The following is a 15,355-nucleotide window of genomic DNA, read 5'->3' as shown; positions in this document are numbered from 1 at the left end:
ATCTGCTGCCAAACTCCGCACCTTTCTGGGCCTTGTTTCATACTGCCGCCCATGGATCCACTCTGTTTCCTCTCTTATGCAACCACTCTATGACTGTCTTTCAATCATTCTTTTCTCTCTCACCCCTGAAGTTCAATTCTCAGCTCTCCACCCTTTTACACTTTACCTTTTATTCTTTTCTGTACTGAACTTTCTGGCCATGTGACGACAGTATTGACACAAAGGCACAGAGGACTACCACAGCCACTTGGATACTACTCCATGAGGCTGGATCCAGTGGCTCGAGGAGCTCCCTCATGTGAGCGGTGGCAGACGTACAGGCAATGGTTGACAAATCTTCGGAGTTGGTATTGGACTACCCCCCTAGTGGTCCTCACCCCTCATGATATCCGGAGCATATACACGCAAGTGCAACCCAAGCACTTATTTCTGGCCCGTCAAATCCCGCTACAAAGTCCTCTTTTCATTCTTTTCAATGTTGCTACTACTTTGAACCCGGCTACTCTTCTTCCAATTAAAGGGGTTGTCCCGCGCCGAAACGTTTTTTTTTTTTTTTCAATAGTCCCCCCGTTCGGCGCGAGACAAACCCAATGCATGTGTTAAAAAAAAAAAGGTTAGTACTTACCCGAATCCCCGCTCTGCGGCGACTTCTTACTTACCTTACCAAGATGGCCGCCGGGATCTTCACCCACGATGCACCGCGGGTCTTCTCCCATGGTGCACCGTGGGCTCTGTGCGGTCCATTGCCGATTCCAGCCTCCTGATTGGCTGGAATCGGCACACGTGACGGGGCGGAGCTACGCAATGACGCGTAGAAGGGGGCGGAGCCAGAACTCTGCTCGTGCCGAGACACAAGAGAAGGGAGAAGACCCTTCTGCGCAAGCGCGTCTAATCGGGAGATTAGACGCTGAAATTAGACGGCACCATGGAGACGGGGACGCCAGCAACGGAGCAGGTAAGTGAATAACTTCTGTATGGCTCATATTTAATGCACGATGTATATTACAAAGTGCATTAATATGGCCATACAGAAGTGCTTACCCCCACTTGCTTTCTCGGGACAACCCCTTTAAGTATCCTAGTTCAAAGGGGGTGAGGAGAAGACATAGGTGATCTAGGTATTGCAGGTCAGCTATTTTAAATTTTTTTTTTTTTTTGCAACAAGGTTCTGATCTATTTGAAATAGAATACCAGCCTGATTGTCTAGCAGTAATCGGTGCAAGGGGTTTCAGGAGTGCCAATTCAGCTGGCAGAAACTGAACCGCTAGAGGTTATGTTCAAAAGGTCGCGATTAGAGATGAGCGAACCTACTCGTTTCGAGTAATTACTCGATCGAGCACTGCGATTTTTGAGTACCTCAGTACTCGGGTGCAAAGATTCGGGGGGCGCCGGGGGGCGGGGGGAGGCGTGACGGAGCGGGGGGTAGCAGCGGGGAACAGGGGGGAGCCCTCTCTCTCTCCTTCTCCCCCCCACTCCCTGCTGCAACCCCCCACTTACCCACGGGGCCCCCTGAATCTTTTCGCCCGAGTACGGAAGTACTCGAAAATCGTGGTACTCGGGTGAAAAAGGGGCGTGGCCGAGTAGGCTCGCTCATCTCTAGTCGCGATGCCTCACGCACTTCCTTGTGCTGGAAAGTCCTGAAAGCATATTGGGAACCGATGTGATGGGACCCTTGGGATGTTGTATCGAACTTCACCCGTCCGGTGAGGCTCGTATACACCCCGGGTCTGAAAGTCACCCAACCTTCTGTCGGATGGCAGCAGACCTAGCGACACCTCTCCCTGTCCTCACTCTTACGCACGTAGAGGAACAAGCTCTTAGTGTCGTTCCTTCGAAGCCTTTGGGCTACCAGTCAGACGGACCTCGGCAGACTGTCAGTCCCACCGGTAATGCTTTATCTAAAGGAAGGGGAAAAAGCCCCCTTGGTCCGTCAGTACCCCCTGGCACATGCCCAGGAAAATGAAATTGCAGACACTGTCTCTTCTTTATGTCAATTTAAAGCCTTCAAGGAATGTGTCTCCCCAGCCAATACGCTTTTTTTCCCAGTTAAGAAAAAGAGTATAAAGGGCCAGTCAGACTGTCAGTATTTGTTTGCATTTATTTTCAGAAGGAAAGCAGTACTGTTGGACAGTGCTGCCACAAGGGGCACAGAATAGCCCAAACTCAGTTCACCAGATGCATGAAGCTGGTATTAGACGCCTGGCCAATTCCCAAGGGCACCGCCCTCTTGTAATATGTTGATGACTTACTTTTATGTGCTCCTGACCCAAATAGTTGCCTCAATGCATCATTAAGCCTTTTGTGTTTCCTCCATCAGAGTAGAATGGCTGCAAAGCCAGCAAAGGGAAACTTCAGTTCTGCAAATCTCACGTAGTGTCCCTGGGCCACTGCCTAGGTCCAGGTACTAAACACCTGACGCCGGAGCGCACGAAGGTGGTAAGTGACATGCAACTTCCCACCTCCCATACCCAGTTGCGTACCTTCTTGGGACTGGTTTCATACTGTCGGCTATGGACACGCTCTGCCTCCATGACCATGCAGCCTCTGTACGACTGTTTGGGTTCATGGCCATTTGCCCTGACCCCGCAGGCCGAGTCAGCTAAAAGTACGATAACCAGTGCACCCGCACTGGGGCTGCCAGACTATGACAAAGCTTTCCAAATGTACGTCACTGAGATGGCGGGACACGCCACCGCTGTACTGACACAAATGCATGGTGACAAAAAGCGACCTGTAGCATACTACAGTGCCCATCTTGACGCGGTGGCTAGAGAGTCTCCATCATGCGTCCGAGCGGTTCTAGCAGTTCAGGCGCTACTGGACAAAAGTTCTGACGTTGTCTTAGATAACACCATGGTGATCTACACCCCACATGACATACATGGTATCCTGACTCAGGTAAGCCATCGTCATCTGTCTCTTGCCAGACAGATAAAAATGGAACTCGCAGTGCATTCCTCCTCGAACATCTCATTCCAAAGGTGCACCACCTTGAATCCAGCCACCTTACTTCCATTAGGTGACGTAAATTCAAATGGGGGAGTAAGTACAGGGGATCAGTTGTTTTACAACTCCCTGACTGACAAGCAGGAGGCATTTGACACCGGAAACCAGCATGATTGTGTGGCCCTCATGGCCCAGGAAACGGCTGGGTTCGCGCATGTCACAGTCAAGCCCCTGCAGAACCCCCAGTTTGAGCTGTTTGTGGATGGATCCAGATACCTGAATGACGAAGGAAGGTTTGTAGCAGGTTTTGAAGTAAGTCACACTAAATGAGATACTTGTACAAAAACCACTGCCGCCACACATGTCAGCGCAGAAGGCTGAGCTCCGTGCTCTAACTGAGGCCTGTACGATTGAAAAAGGTACCACTGCTAACATCTACGCTGATTCCAGGTACGCCTTTGGTACTGCACACGATTATGGACCCATCTGGCGGTCCAGGAGCTTTCTCACGGCACAAGGCAAGCCCATTAAGAATGGTGTATCAGTAGGTAGATTAATGCAGGCCATCATATTGCCAGAACAGGTGGCCATAATAAAGGTTAAAGCACACACGCAGGGGCAGTCACCAGAGAGCAAGGGAAATGATAGAGCGGATAGGGCAGCCCAGGCTGCAGCTCTCCTGGACAGGACACAAGACCCCGTGTGCTGTAAGTTGGATCTTGGTCCCACCACTCTTGTTGATGTGGGATTTGGCGTCCTACAGGATGAAGTGGAGCAGTGGACCAAGGCATGAGCCAGGTACGTAGATGATGTATGGAAATTAGGAGACAGAGTGTGTTTACCAGCGGCTGCCTACCCCCACCTCGCCGTCCTAGCTCACGGGAAAGTGCATGCCTCTCGGAATGCCATGGTTTCTGTTGTGGACAAGGTATGGTATGCTCCAGGTTTCGACAGGATGGCGAAGGCATATGTGAAGGCATGTGAAGTGTGCACCCTGCACAATCCAGGTCAAGTGGTGAGGACTCCCCCGGAAGTGCACACCCAGACCACTGTATCCTTTTCAGAGATTACAAATCGATTACATCCAGCTTCCCAAATCAGGCAGGTATGAGTACGTCCTTGTGTGCGTGGACCTGTACAAAGCGACCGCACAATGCACAGCGACTAAACTTGTGTCAGAACTTGTATGTAGATTTGGGGTACTAGAGACAATTGAGAGCGACAGAGGTACACATTTTACAGGTGAAGTGATGAGAGAGGTGATGTCAGCCTTTGGGGTGGAACAAGCGTTTCACACTCCATACCACCCGCAGAGTTCAGACAAAGTTAAAAGACTAAAATCGTATGCTTAAGTTAAAAGAAGTGTTGTTTGGCTCTATGCCAAGATTGGGGCTGTATCATCCACAGGCCCTACAGCAGGGCTATGACACAGTAGCCAGATATGTAAAGCACCTGTGTGACCAACTAAAAGTAACACAGAATCTAGTCTTTTCTTCCATTCCAGACCCAGACAACTTAGAGGGATCACACTCTCTGCAACCTGGAGACTGGGTGGTCGTAAAGAGGCGTGTCCGGAAATCCCTAGGGCTCAGATTCGAGGGGCCCTATCAAGTCCTGCTGACCACACCTACTTCGTAAGTTGAAGGAACTGTTGCTTGTCTTGGGACTAATAGGACTTTTGACGCCCTGCTTTGCCCCCCTATGAGAAGGAAAACAAAGGACATTTTGCTTATTGTTGGACTTTTTGGACTCCTCACTCCATGCTTCGCCCCTATGAGAGGGTGCAAAATGACAATGCCCAGAACCACTTTGTTAGACACCACCAAATACTGATAGATGGACTAAACACCTCACAGGTGAAGGACTGTTGGACTTGCACACACGCACCTGGTGCCACTAGTCTTCTTTTCCTGGTTGTTCCTGTTCCACCGAAAGAATTACTTACATGGACAAATGAAAACTCAGAAACCCGGGATAGCTGGTGGGGTAACACATTTAGTTCTTTGAACCCTGCCAATTGGTTCTCTGGTTTAGGAGGTTGGTTCTTGGGAATTCTACAAAGTATATTATAAGTGGTAATGATAATCTTATGTATATATATATTATAATAAAGATAATAATTTCATGCGTAGCTAAATGTACTGAAAACCGATTTTCTGCACCCATTTAGATGTCATGATAGCCTAGATGGACATAGAGTGCACCATTCCTACCTGGGGATCCGGCTGGAGTCGGCACCAACGGGTGACAGTACCATGAGATAATGGTGGCTCTGATGTCCAAATGGGGGATTATGTTAAGGGTTAATCTTGTTTCTAAGTAACATAACATAAGAAAAATAAGGATAAATAGAACAATGAAGACTAAAACCTATGCTTTGTAGTGCCAGGAACTAGGATTTTTAGATAAGAATTCAAATAGACAAAGCAAATAAAGCTAAAGCTATGTTAACAGAGAAGACACACAATTATTATAGAACTATTGTCTAATTCACCAGCAATCTCCTGACCTGGGTAATTGTTTGACCTTTGAGACTATTTGGTAGATGTCAATAAGTCCTAAGTAGTTTCACCTTTGTACCAGTAAAGTAGTTTCACCTTTGTACCAGTAAAGTAGTTTCACCTTTGTACCAGTAAAGTAGTTTCACCTTTGTAACACTAATCTTTGTACCAGGCAACATTTGGATACGCCTTCTTCCTCTTGTATAAGAATTGGCAATGTTCACAATAAAGTAGAATTCATTTGATTCACTATGCTGTGTGTGTAGTGGGCTCTTATGGTTCTCCGAGTACTCGCTATAACTTTCTTTCGAATTTGGACTCAAGCAACATCAGCACTGGTCTCCGTTGAAGACCCCCAACACCGAGCTGAAATACTTTGCAGTGGCCCCGGTAATATTACAGTACTGTTTAGCGTTGAGACCGCGGTCTAATTCACTGCAGACAGAGAACTGTATAAATATTTATGGAATTATTTGCGTACACTTTCACGCTGACAGCGGTATTGTAACGCTAACTCCAGACAGAAAAAAATAATACGGAAGGCTGCAAACAGGCCTAGCTGTGAAATAGTGAAGCAGTACATCTCCCAGCAGGCACCAAGCAAAATGGAGATGGTGAGATGCAAGCCAACGAAGGAGCTGTATTTTTTTTTTTGTTTGAAAAAGAATACAGGCTGTATACTGTCTATATTACTTTCCCTCTAAAAGTGGCTGTGTTGGCCCTGGGCTGTGCGTATAATTCACTGCAGACACAGACCGATGTAAAAAATTATGGAATTATTTGCGTACACTTTTACGCTGACAGCGGTATTGTAACGCTAACTCCAGCCAGAAAAATATTTTACGGAAGGCTGCATACAGGCCTAGCTGTGAAATAGTGAAGCACTACAACTCCCAGCAGGCACCCAGCAAAATGGAGATGGTGAGATGCAGCCCAACGAAGGGGCTGTTTTTTTTTTGGTTTGAAAAGGAATACAGGCTGTATACTGTGTATATCACTTTCCCTCTAAAAGTGGCTGTGTTGGCCCTACGCTGTGCGTTAAGTTCACTGCAGGCACAGACCGGTGTAAATAATTATGGAATTATTTGCGTACACTTTCACGCTGAGAGCGGTATTGTAACGCTAACTTCAGACAGAAAAAAAAAATACGCAAGGCTGCAAACAGGCCTAGCTGTGAAATAGTGAAGCACTACAACTCCCAGAAGATATTCAGCAAAATGGAGACGGTGAGATGCAGGCCAACGTAGGAGCTGTATTTTTTTTGTTCGAAAAAGAATACAGGCTGTATACTGTCTATAGCACTTTCCCTCTAAAAGTGGCTGTGTTGGCCCTGGGCTGTGCGTATAATTCACTGCAGACACAGACCGGTGTAAAAAATTATGGAATTTGCGTACACTTCCACGCTGACAGCAATATTGTAACGCTAACTCCAGCCAGAAAAAATTTATACGGAAGGCTGCAAACAGGCCTAGCTGTGAAATAGTGAAGCACTACAACTCCCACCTGGCACCCAGTAAAATGCAGACGGTGAGATGCAGCCCAACTAAGGTTTTTTAGTTTTTTTGTTTTAAAAAGAATACAGGCTGTATACTGTCTATATCACTTTCCCTCTACAAGTGGCTGTGTTGGCCGTACGCTGTACGTATAATTCACTGCAGACACAGACCGGTGTAAATAATTATGGAATTATTTGCGTGCACTTTCACGCTGAGAGCGGTATTGTAAAGCAAACTGCAACCAGAAAAAAATTATTCAGAAAGCTGCAAACAGGCCTAGCTGCGTAATAGTTAAGCACTGCAACTCCCAGCAGCCACCCAGTAAAATGCACACGGTCAGAGGTAGCCCTAAGAAGGACGTTGGGGTTCTTGTAGACAGGATCTTACACTACCACTGTCCCTATCTCAGCACCACTTTCCCTATACTGTGTATAATTGACTGCAGACTGAGAACGCTATAGCTGTAATGCCCTGCACAGCCCGAGATGAAATAATTTTGTGCAAAACTGCTCCCAGCAGCCACAACAGTAATGCACACGGTCAGATGTGGTCCTAAGAAGGACCGTTTGGGTTTTTGAAGACAGGAATCCTACACTACCACTTTTCCTATCTCAGCAGCACTTTCCCTAATCTCTCCCAGTGTGTGTCTGAGGCGAGCCGCTGGCAGGACCGCTTTAAATACTCAGCGGTCACTTGATCTCGCCAGCCACTCACTGCAGGGGGGTGGCATAGGGCTGGCACATCACAGGAGGAAGTGGTAATGCCTTCCCTGCATGTCTATTGGCTAGAAAATGGCGCTAAACATGTGGGGAAGGAAATGGAATTGACTCGAGTACCGCGTGGTGCTCGTCTCAAGTAACGAGCATCTCGAGCACCCTAATGCTCGAACGAGCATCAAGCTCGGACCAGTGTGCTCGGTCATCTCTAGTAAATACCTTAGAACCAGAAAAATAAGCAAATAATATCTTGAAATTGTTAAACAGTTTATTAAACTTTCATGAATTATTTTTACGTGGTTAAAAAAAAGCTACAAGGTAGGTAGATGTCGGGAGACACATAATGACCACTGGGAGCTTTGAACATTGTATGAATTCTCCAACCACTCAATTACATGAAGAAGGAAGATGTCTGTGATACCTAATAAATAGCACGGTCATGTTAATGCTCATTTGCTCTGCAATCATAGAGAGCAGGCCACTCCATCAACGCAGACAACAGTAGATATATTACAGCAAGCAATAAATGTATGCAACCAATAATTAAGGAAAATTCACTTTCAAGAATTGCATTCTTTAATTTTATTGTTAAAAATGACTATTATTATACTAATGTTTCACTGGACCCGCTAGAGAAATATTTTTAATACATTTAAAAACTTTTTTTTTATTCTGTTAAAATTGGAGCCCGCTCGATCATTAAATGAAAGTGTGCAAGAGCATCTCATTGATTTCAGTTTATCCTTTCTGATATATCCCATTTTTGCCAAAGGTGCACAAAACTGCATTTTGTAATTACACACTATGCAAAGTATGCCCTCCGATCTGAATTCACAGGGCTGTGAGTGATACCTGTTATCACCGACTCCTGATGTCTTTCATTATCTCCATGCCTCTGGGCACTTGCTTTCTACTTTAGTTTGTACAGTCCTAATTATATGCGCTGCCATTCATTATCTTTTTCTTTCTTTTACTTTGTTTTACACCTTAAGCATTCTTCCCTTCTGTACCATCATTGGGGTAGATGCATCCTATCAGCTGTCAGCTTACTATTTCTAGTTTCTCTTCTGCCGTGCACAATTTATTTTTTTCCTTACATATCCTTTCTTTCCTTTCTTTTTTCTTATGTTTTGAATATTTCCTCGTTGTACTCTCACTCAGAGTTGATATGATTAATTTATATTAAATTCTATGAGCAGCTTCTTATATGCGGCTTTTTGTATGCTTAAATATATGTATATGTATATACATTCTATGCTACTCCACGATACATACATTTTTGAGAATGCAATCTTGTGTATTATTTTCTTCTCTTTTTGTTATTATCCAAACTACTCTTTTTTTAACCCTTTATATCTTATTCATAAAATGTATTTATTATATGCCCCCTTTTAGATTGTTCGGACTAGTTAGGATTACATTCCTTTTCCATCAAGACTGCTTCACCTGTTTTGCATGAATCAATCTAATACCATTATCATTGACCCTTACTGTATTTATTCTTATTGTGTATTGTTTGTGTTTTTTTTAAACATTTCATTCAATGATATCTCATTTATTATTTATTATACACATTAACAATACATTTTTTTCTTTTTACTGTCAACACTTACATTGATAATTAGTCTCATCTCATCCTGTCAGTGTAAATACAAAGGTCTGTTGTTCTGTTTGGGTTAAACATAGAAGTAATAGCGGGACCGCATGCGGCTTGCAAGCATTTAAAAAATCAAAGTAAGAACAAAAGTTAAAAATATGCAATAATGTGGAAACAATCGTATAATATTATAATTGTATGTAAATGAGAAAGAACAATAGATATTTAGAATAAAACCATCTAGGGCAATGGAAGGAAAAGGAAAAGTCTACAGTTATAATAGCTTGCTGCCACGATAATAGTTTTTTGTATGAATTTGGTTATTTATGTTTCTGAATATGATACTAACAATGAAATAGTTGATTGCATTTACAAAGCATTTAAATGAATGTTCTAAGGGAAGGGAACTAACATGTGCTTTGTTAACGAGGCGGTTAAAACATCAGATGTTGTTTTAATGAGAGTGAATTAGTTTTTAGCATTTAAAGGGGTTGTCTCACGCCGAAACAGTTTTTTTTTTATTCAATAGGACCCCCGTTCGGCGCGAGACAAACCCAAGGGATGGGTTACAAAAAAAAAAGTTTATTACTTACCCGAATCCCCGCGCTGCGGCGACTTCTTTCTTCCTTTACCAAGATGGCCGCCGGGATCTTCACCCACGATGCACCGCGGGTCTTCTATGGTGCACCGTGGGCTCTGTGCGGTCCATTGCCAATTCCAGCCTCCTGATTGGCTGGAATCGGCACACGTGACGGGGCGGAGCTACGAGGACCAGCTCTCCGGCACGAGCGGCCCCATTCACCAGGGAGAAGACTGGACTGCGCAAGCGCGTCTAAAAACGCCAGAAGACAGCGAATTTAGACAGATCCATGGCGACGGGGATGCTAGCAACGGAGCAGGTAAGTGAATAACTTCTGTATGGCTCATAATTAATGCACTATGTATATTACAAAGTGCATTAATATGGCCATACAGAAGTGTATAACCCCACTTGATTTCACGAGACAACCCCTTTAAGGATGGGCAGCAATGTGTAGCATTGATGGGAACAAGGCCGTAAGGCTATAACGCGTTCTTCGCTGTTTGCGTGCCTGATTGCTTTAAGCATGTATTAAATAAAGTAAGGATTATACTCTGAGATTCCGGACTTCCCTGCATCTACTATTTATCGCTTAAAGAGGCCACCGGACCGAGTGGCATATGGAATGTGAGTATAATCTCCTTACACACAAAACAGATGGATCAACGGGCAGAAGCAGAGGTGAGACACTTTATGCATTTTTGAAAGCCTGTAAGAGAGCTAGATGTAATCGCTCGATTACAATATCCTGGCTTTAAATGCTGTTTTTTAGAACCAAAAAGACACTACTTAGGATCGCAAAAGCTTAGAGAGTAGAGCCTGATAACGCCCTCCAAGCATTCACACACATTAGCATATGTCCGCTAGGATCAATGTCACACAGTAATCTGACAGACAGGTCTTGGAGGGCGTTATCAGGCTCTACACTCTAAGCTTTTACCACCTTGTAGCGATCCTAAGTGGTGTCTTTACGAGACACCACTGATAACGTAGCATACTACTGTGCATAAGACCTTAAGTGCATCTGTGCTAGTGTTTGCTAACGACTATGTTAATGATATATATACTTTAGTATCCAGCCACCTATCACCTTAAAGGGGTTGTCCCGCGATGACAGGTTAAGTTAAACACTTCTGTATGGCCATATACATGCACTTTGTAATAAACATCGTGCATTAAATATGTGCCATACAGAAGTTATTCACTTACCTTCCCTGCGCTGGCGTCCCCGTCTCCATGGTGCTGTCTAATTTCAGCGCCTAATCGCCCGATTAGACGCGCTTGCGCAGAAGGGTCTTCTCCCTTCTGGTCGGTCCGGGCACGAGCGGCGTTCTGGCTCCGCCCCCTTCTAAGCGTCATCACGTAGCTCCGCCCCATCATGTGTGCCGATTCCAGCCAATCAGGAGGCTGGAATCGGCAATGGACCGCACAGAGCCCACGGTGCACCATGGGAGAAGACCTGGGTGAAGATCCCGGCGGCCATCTTGGAGGAAAAGAAGGAAGAAGTTGCAGAGAGGGGATGCGGGTAAGCAAAATTTTTTTTTTAAATTTCAACACATCCCTTGGGTTTGTGCTGCGCTGAACGGGGGGCCTATGCAAAAAAAAAAAAACCCATTTCGGCGCGGGACAACCCCTTTAAGTGACACATCAGTTTGAAGTAAATCAGTATCTTAAGCTGAGATATCCCAATTGAACTACTAGCATTCATATTGATAGCTCAGCGGCCTAAATACCTGAATTATCACACTAACAACAAAGCATACTACGGCATATGATGCTCTCAATGTATGCATGTTAGTGTGCGCTAATGATAGGAGAAGTATGCTAAGCCTTGCGTCCTAGTTTTTAGACACTCTATATTTATAACCATCCTAAGTGGCACCCTAGGCTCAAAACAAGCAGCAATAAAAGCTACTTCTAATACCATACTAAGGATATAATTTACCATCACGCATTATTCAGTGTTGAATAATGCTTGGCCTCTAAATTTCTGAGCTGGCCTCAAATATTTCTATCATGCACAGTGTTAACCATCAATGTCCCGTCTGTAACTCACATACTATCAAAAGTATACCATTAAAATTGAGATCATACTTGATATACCACTAAAAGAGTATCTTATAGAAGGGAGATTTGTACCCTGATTGATCCTTATCTTGATTTATCTTCAGAGTGGACCTACATATTTAAATAAAAAATCTTTCACTCCTTTATCCTGAGGAATCAGCCACAATTTAGAAGCGGCTGAGGAAACGCGGCGACTTTGGGAGGTTGATGTGTATGTGCACAAATTGTAAAAATCTGTTACAAATGCACTTTGCAAACTGTCCACTATGTGGATTTAGGAACACTCATACTAGATTTCTGATACTTTATTGAAGAAAATTCCATCGCTTTATTTAGCAGTAAGGCCAAGATTGTTAAACAATTTTTGGAACAACTCGGCCAATCAGAGAACAGAATGTGATTGAGACTATATTGGTATTACAGCAGACCAGTTTTTGGTGGCTTCATTAATCGATACCTCTATTAAGTAAAGAATCTAAGTCTATACATAATACTAGGACTTAATTCTTAGTGCATATGCAAATTATAAGAGGTATCATAAAGGTTGTGTTGTTATAAGTGTTTGTTAGCGGGCTCCAATTTTAACAGAATAAATAAAAGTTATTTTTTAAATGCATTAAAAATATTTCTATAACGGGTCCTTTCCAGTGAAATAGTAAGTAAAAGACAAGAACCCCTCTGTCACAGTGAATAGTTTATTATACTAATATGAATTAGCCACTCCATTGGTGGACTAATAATCTGAGGGTCTTAAAGTTGGTAAAAACCAAAACTGCAAAAGGAAGACATAATATAACAAATGAAAAAGGTTATTATTTACTTAAGATATGATTATTATCAATGATGGGACATCAATATTAGACTTTTGGTGTTTGGCTCTCTGTCTGACTGTTTGAATGGAGCTCTCTGATTAGGGCCACGGCCGGTACCTTGCAATATTCGTGATCTCTTTAAATATCTACATTCAACTCAAACATGTCTATGTAAAAAGTGCCAATTCTTTTCCTTGTTGTTTGTAAGTTTAAGTCAAAATTGTATTAGATTTTTCAAGAAATGTGCGAACTATGAACAAGTGCTCCAATAATATGTCAGCTACATCCCCAAATTTTTGGAAGCCGCATTCTGTTGAAGTCTTTGTATATTTTGGATTAACATACTAAACATATTTCAACGGTTAAAAATGGGCTTTTATTATGACTGTAGCGCTTTAGAGGGACTATATCAGCAACATTTTTTGTATTAGTTATATATTTTTTATTCTATAGTCTATATGTGACTATGGAAGTGACTATCTTATCAAACCAACAAAAAACGGCATTTAGAGCATTTAGATATGATGTACTTTTACAGAAGTCTCATGGATGACTCACACAATAGACAAGAGGGAAACCATTGGCTTGTATGGGAGACTGTTCTAGGCATGCTCTGTGACCGGTGAAGAGGTCATTTTGCAGGGAAGGAGTAGATTGTCACAGCTGGTCATCTATTGCTAATGCTTGATTCTGTGTTATCTACATAAAGGTATTACCTCTCAGTGTAATCCTGCCTGTGATATTAGTGAGGTGACTTCTGAAAAGTCTTCTCTACAGATATCAAGAAGTATCTGCCTATTATTAGGCTCTGTGATCACTTTAAAAATTCAGGATTTTAGGTTTATTCTTTTTACATACCTGTTGTGACCGAAATTTTTTTTAAAAAATTACCAACAATTCTTAAAAATCATGTTTAACACATCTCTAGATGAATGACAAGGACAGTCAATAATCTAAGGATAAAACATTGAGGCTCTTATAAAAAAAACAGTAGAAACATAAAATAGTGGAGTCGTTCTCAAAGACAAGGAATTACATTTTAGTTCTCATGTACCTTAGAGTTTGAACACAGTGATCTGATTGGTTGTCTGTACTAGTTTTGTATGTGGGGTACTTCTCAATATACAAATATTCCAAGTTAATTCAAACTACTTAACAATCTTCAACTTTGTCCTTTGTTGAAGGTTCTGGGTTTTTCTATGGAGAACTCCAACCAAACTGTTCCATTTCGGTTTTTCCTGCTTGGATTATCTACTGTTTCTCACCTTCAAGTTTTAGGGTTCCTTTTATTACTGTTGGTATACATTAATGCATTGTTAGGAAATGGTCTTCTTCTTATTACAGTGAGGATCAGCCCGACCTTACACACACCTATGTACTTCTTCCTGTGTAATCTCTCTATCATTGACATCTTTGTATCCACCACTGTAGTGCCCGTTATCCTCAAAAATACTTTATCCACAGACAAGAGTATCTCAGTGACTGGATGTGCTTTCCAGATGTTCTTCTCATTGGTAGGTGGGGTATCAGAATGCCTCTTACTTACCGTCATGGCTTATGATAGATTTGTAGCCATTTGTAGGCCATTGCACTATAGCAGTATTATGAATATGAGGTTTTGTGTTATCTTAGCCCTAATACCATGGACTTTTGCTGTTGTAAACTCCTCTATACATGTATCCATTACCTTTATCGGACTTTCATTCTGCAAGACTCATATTATCAACCATTTCTTTTGTGAAATACCTCCCATTTTAAGACTGTCCTGCAAGGATCCTTGGCTTAATAAGATAATGATGTATGTAGCATCTGTGATCATTATTTTTTGGTCTTTAACTTTGAATGTGATTTCCTATGTTTATATAATTTCCAGCATTTTGAAGATCCGTTCCTCACAAGGAAGACAAGCAGCGTTTTCTACATGCAGCTCTCACTTTACTGTCCTCACCTTCTATTATGCAACCCTTATGTTCATGTATCTTCAGCCTCCATCTTCTCATTCTCTAGAGATAGATCGTACTCTATCTCTTCTCTATACGGCGGGAATGCCAATGTTGAATCCCATCATCTACAGCATCAGAAATAAGGATGTTAAAAATTGTATAAGAAAGATAATCAAATCCAAGTGAAATAATCAGAAAGCATACCTACGTTATCAGTTATCATAAGAGATGAGCGAGCACACTCAGATAAATCAGTTACTCGAGCGAGCTTCACTCTTTTCGAATAATTGCATTCTTGTCCTAGCGTGCTCGGGGGTGGTGTCTGTGTAAGGTGTAGGCAGACCCCAGTAACATTTCTAGAGCAAGAGTATAGGCGGACCCCAGTAACATTTTTGTAGCAAGAGTATAGGCGGACCCCAGTAACATTTCTGTAGCAGAAGTATCGTCGGACCCCAGTAACATTTCTGTAGCAAGAGTATAGCCGAACCCCTCAAACAATTCAGTAGAAAAGGTGTAGGCAGACCCCTGTAACATTTTTGTAGCAAAAGTATAGGCAGACTCCTGTAACATTTCTGTAGCAAGAGTATAGGCGGAGCCCAGTAACATTTCTTTAGTAAAAGTATAGGCGAACCCCCTGTAAGATTTCTGTACCAAGAGTATAGTTGGACCCCAGTAACATTTCTGTACCAAAAGCATA

At 42.8% G+C, this 15,355-nt stretch overlaps 1 protein-coding gene across 1 annotated transcript; it reads left to right on the top strand.

Moving 5' to 3' along the window:
- Positions 1-13,914: 13,914 nt before the first annotated feature.
- LOC136571908 (olfactory receptor 5AR1-like) lies at positions 13,915-14,844 on the top strand. The gene has a single exon (XM_066572525.1). It carries the CDS (start codon positions 13,915-13,917, stop codon positions 14,842-14,844), a length of 930 nt encoding a protein of 309 aa, XP_066428622.1.
- The last annotated feature ends 511 nt before the right edge of the window (positions 14,845-15,355 follow it).

The sequence above is a fragment of the Eleutherodactylus coqui genome, chromosome 6 (genome assembly GCF_035609145.1).
Source record: "Eleutherodactylus coqui strain aEleCoq1 chromosome 6, aEleCoq1.hap1, whole genome shotgun sequence".
Classification (NCBI taxonomy): Eukaryota; Metazoa; Chordata; class Amphibia; order Anura; family Eleutherodactylidae; genus Eleutherodactylus; species Eleutherodactylus coqui.
Note: the sequence above shows the minus strand (reverse complement) of the source record. Positions and strands in the feature narration are given on the sequence as shown.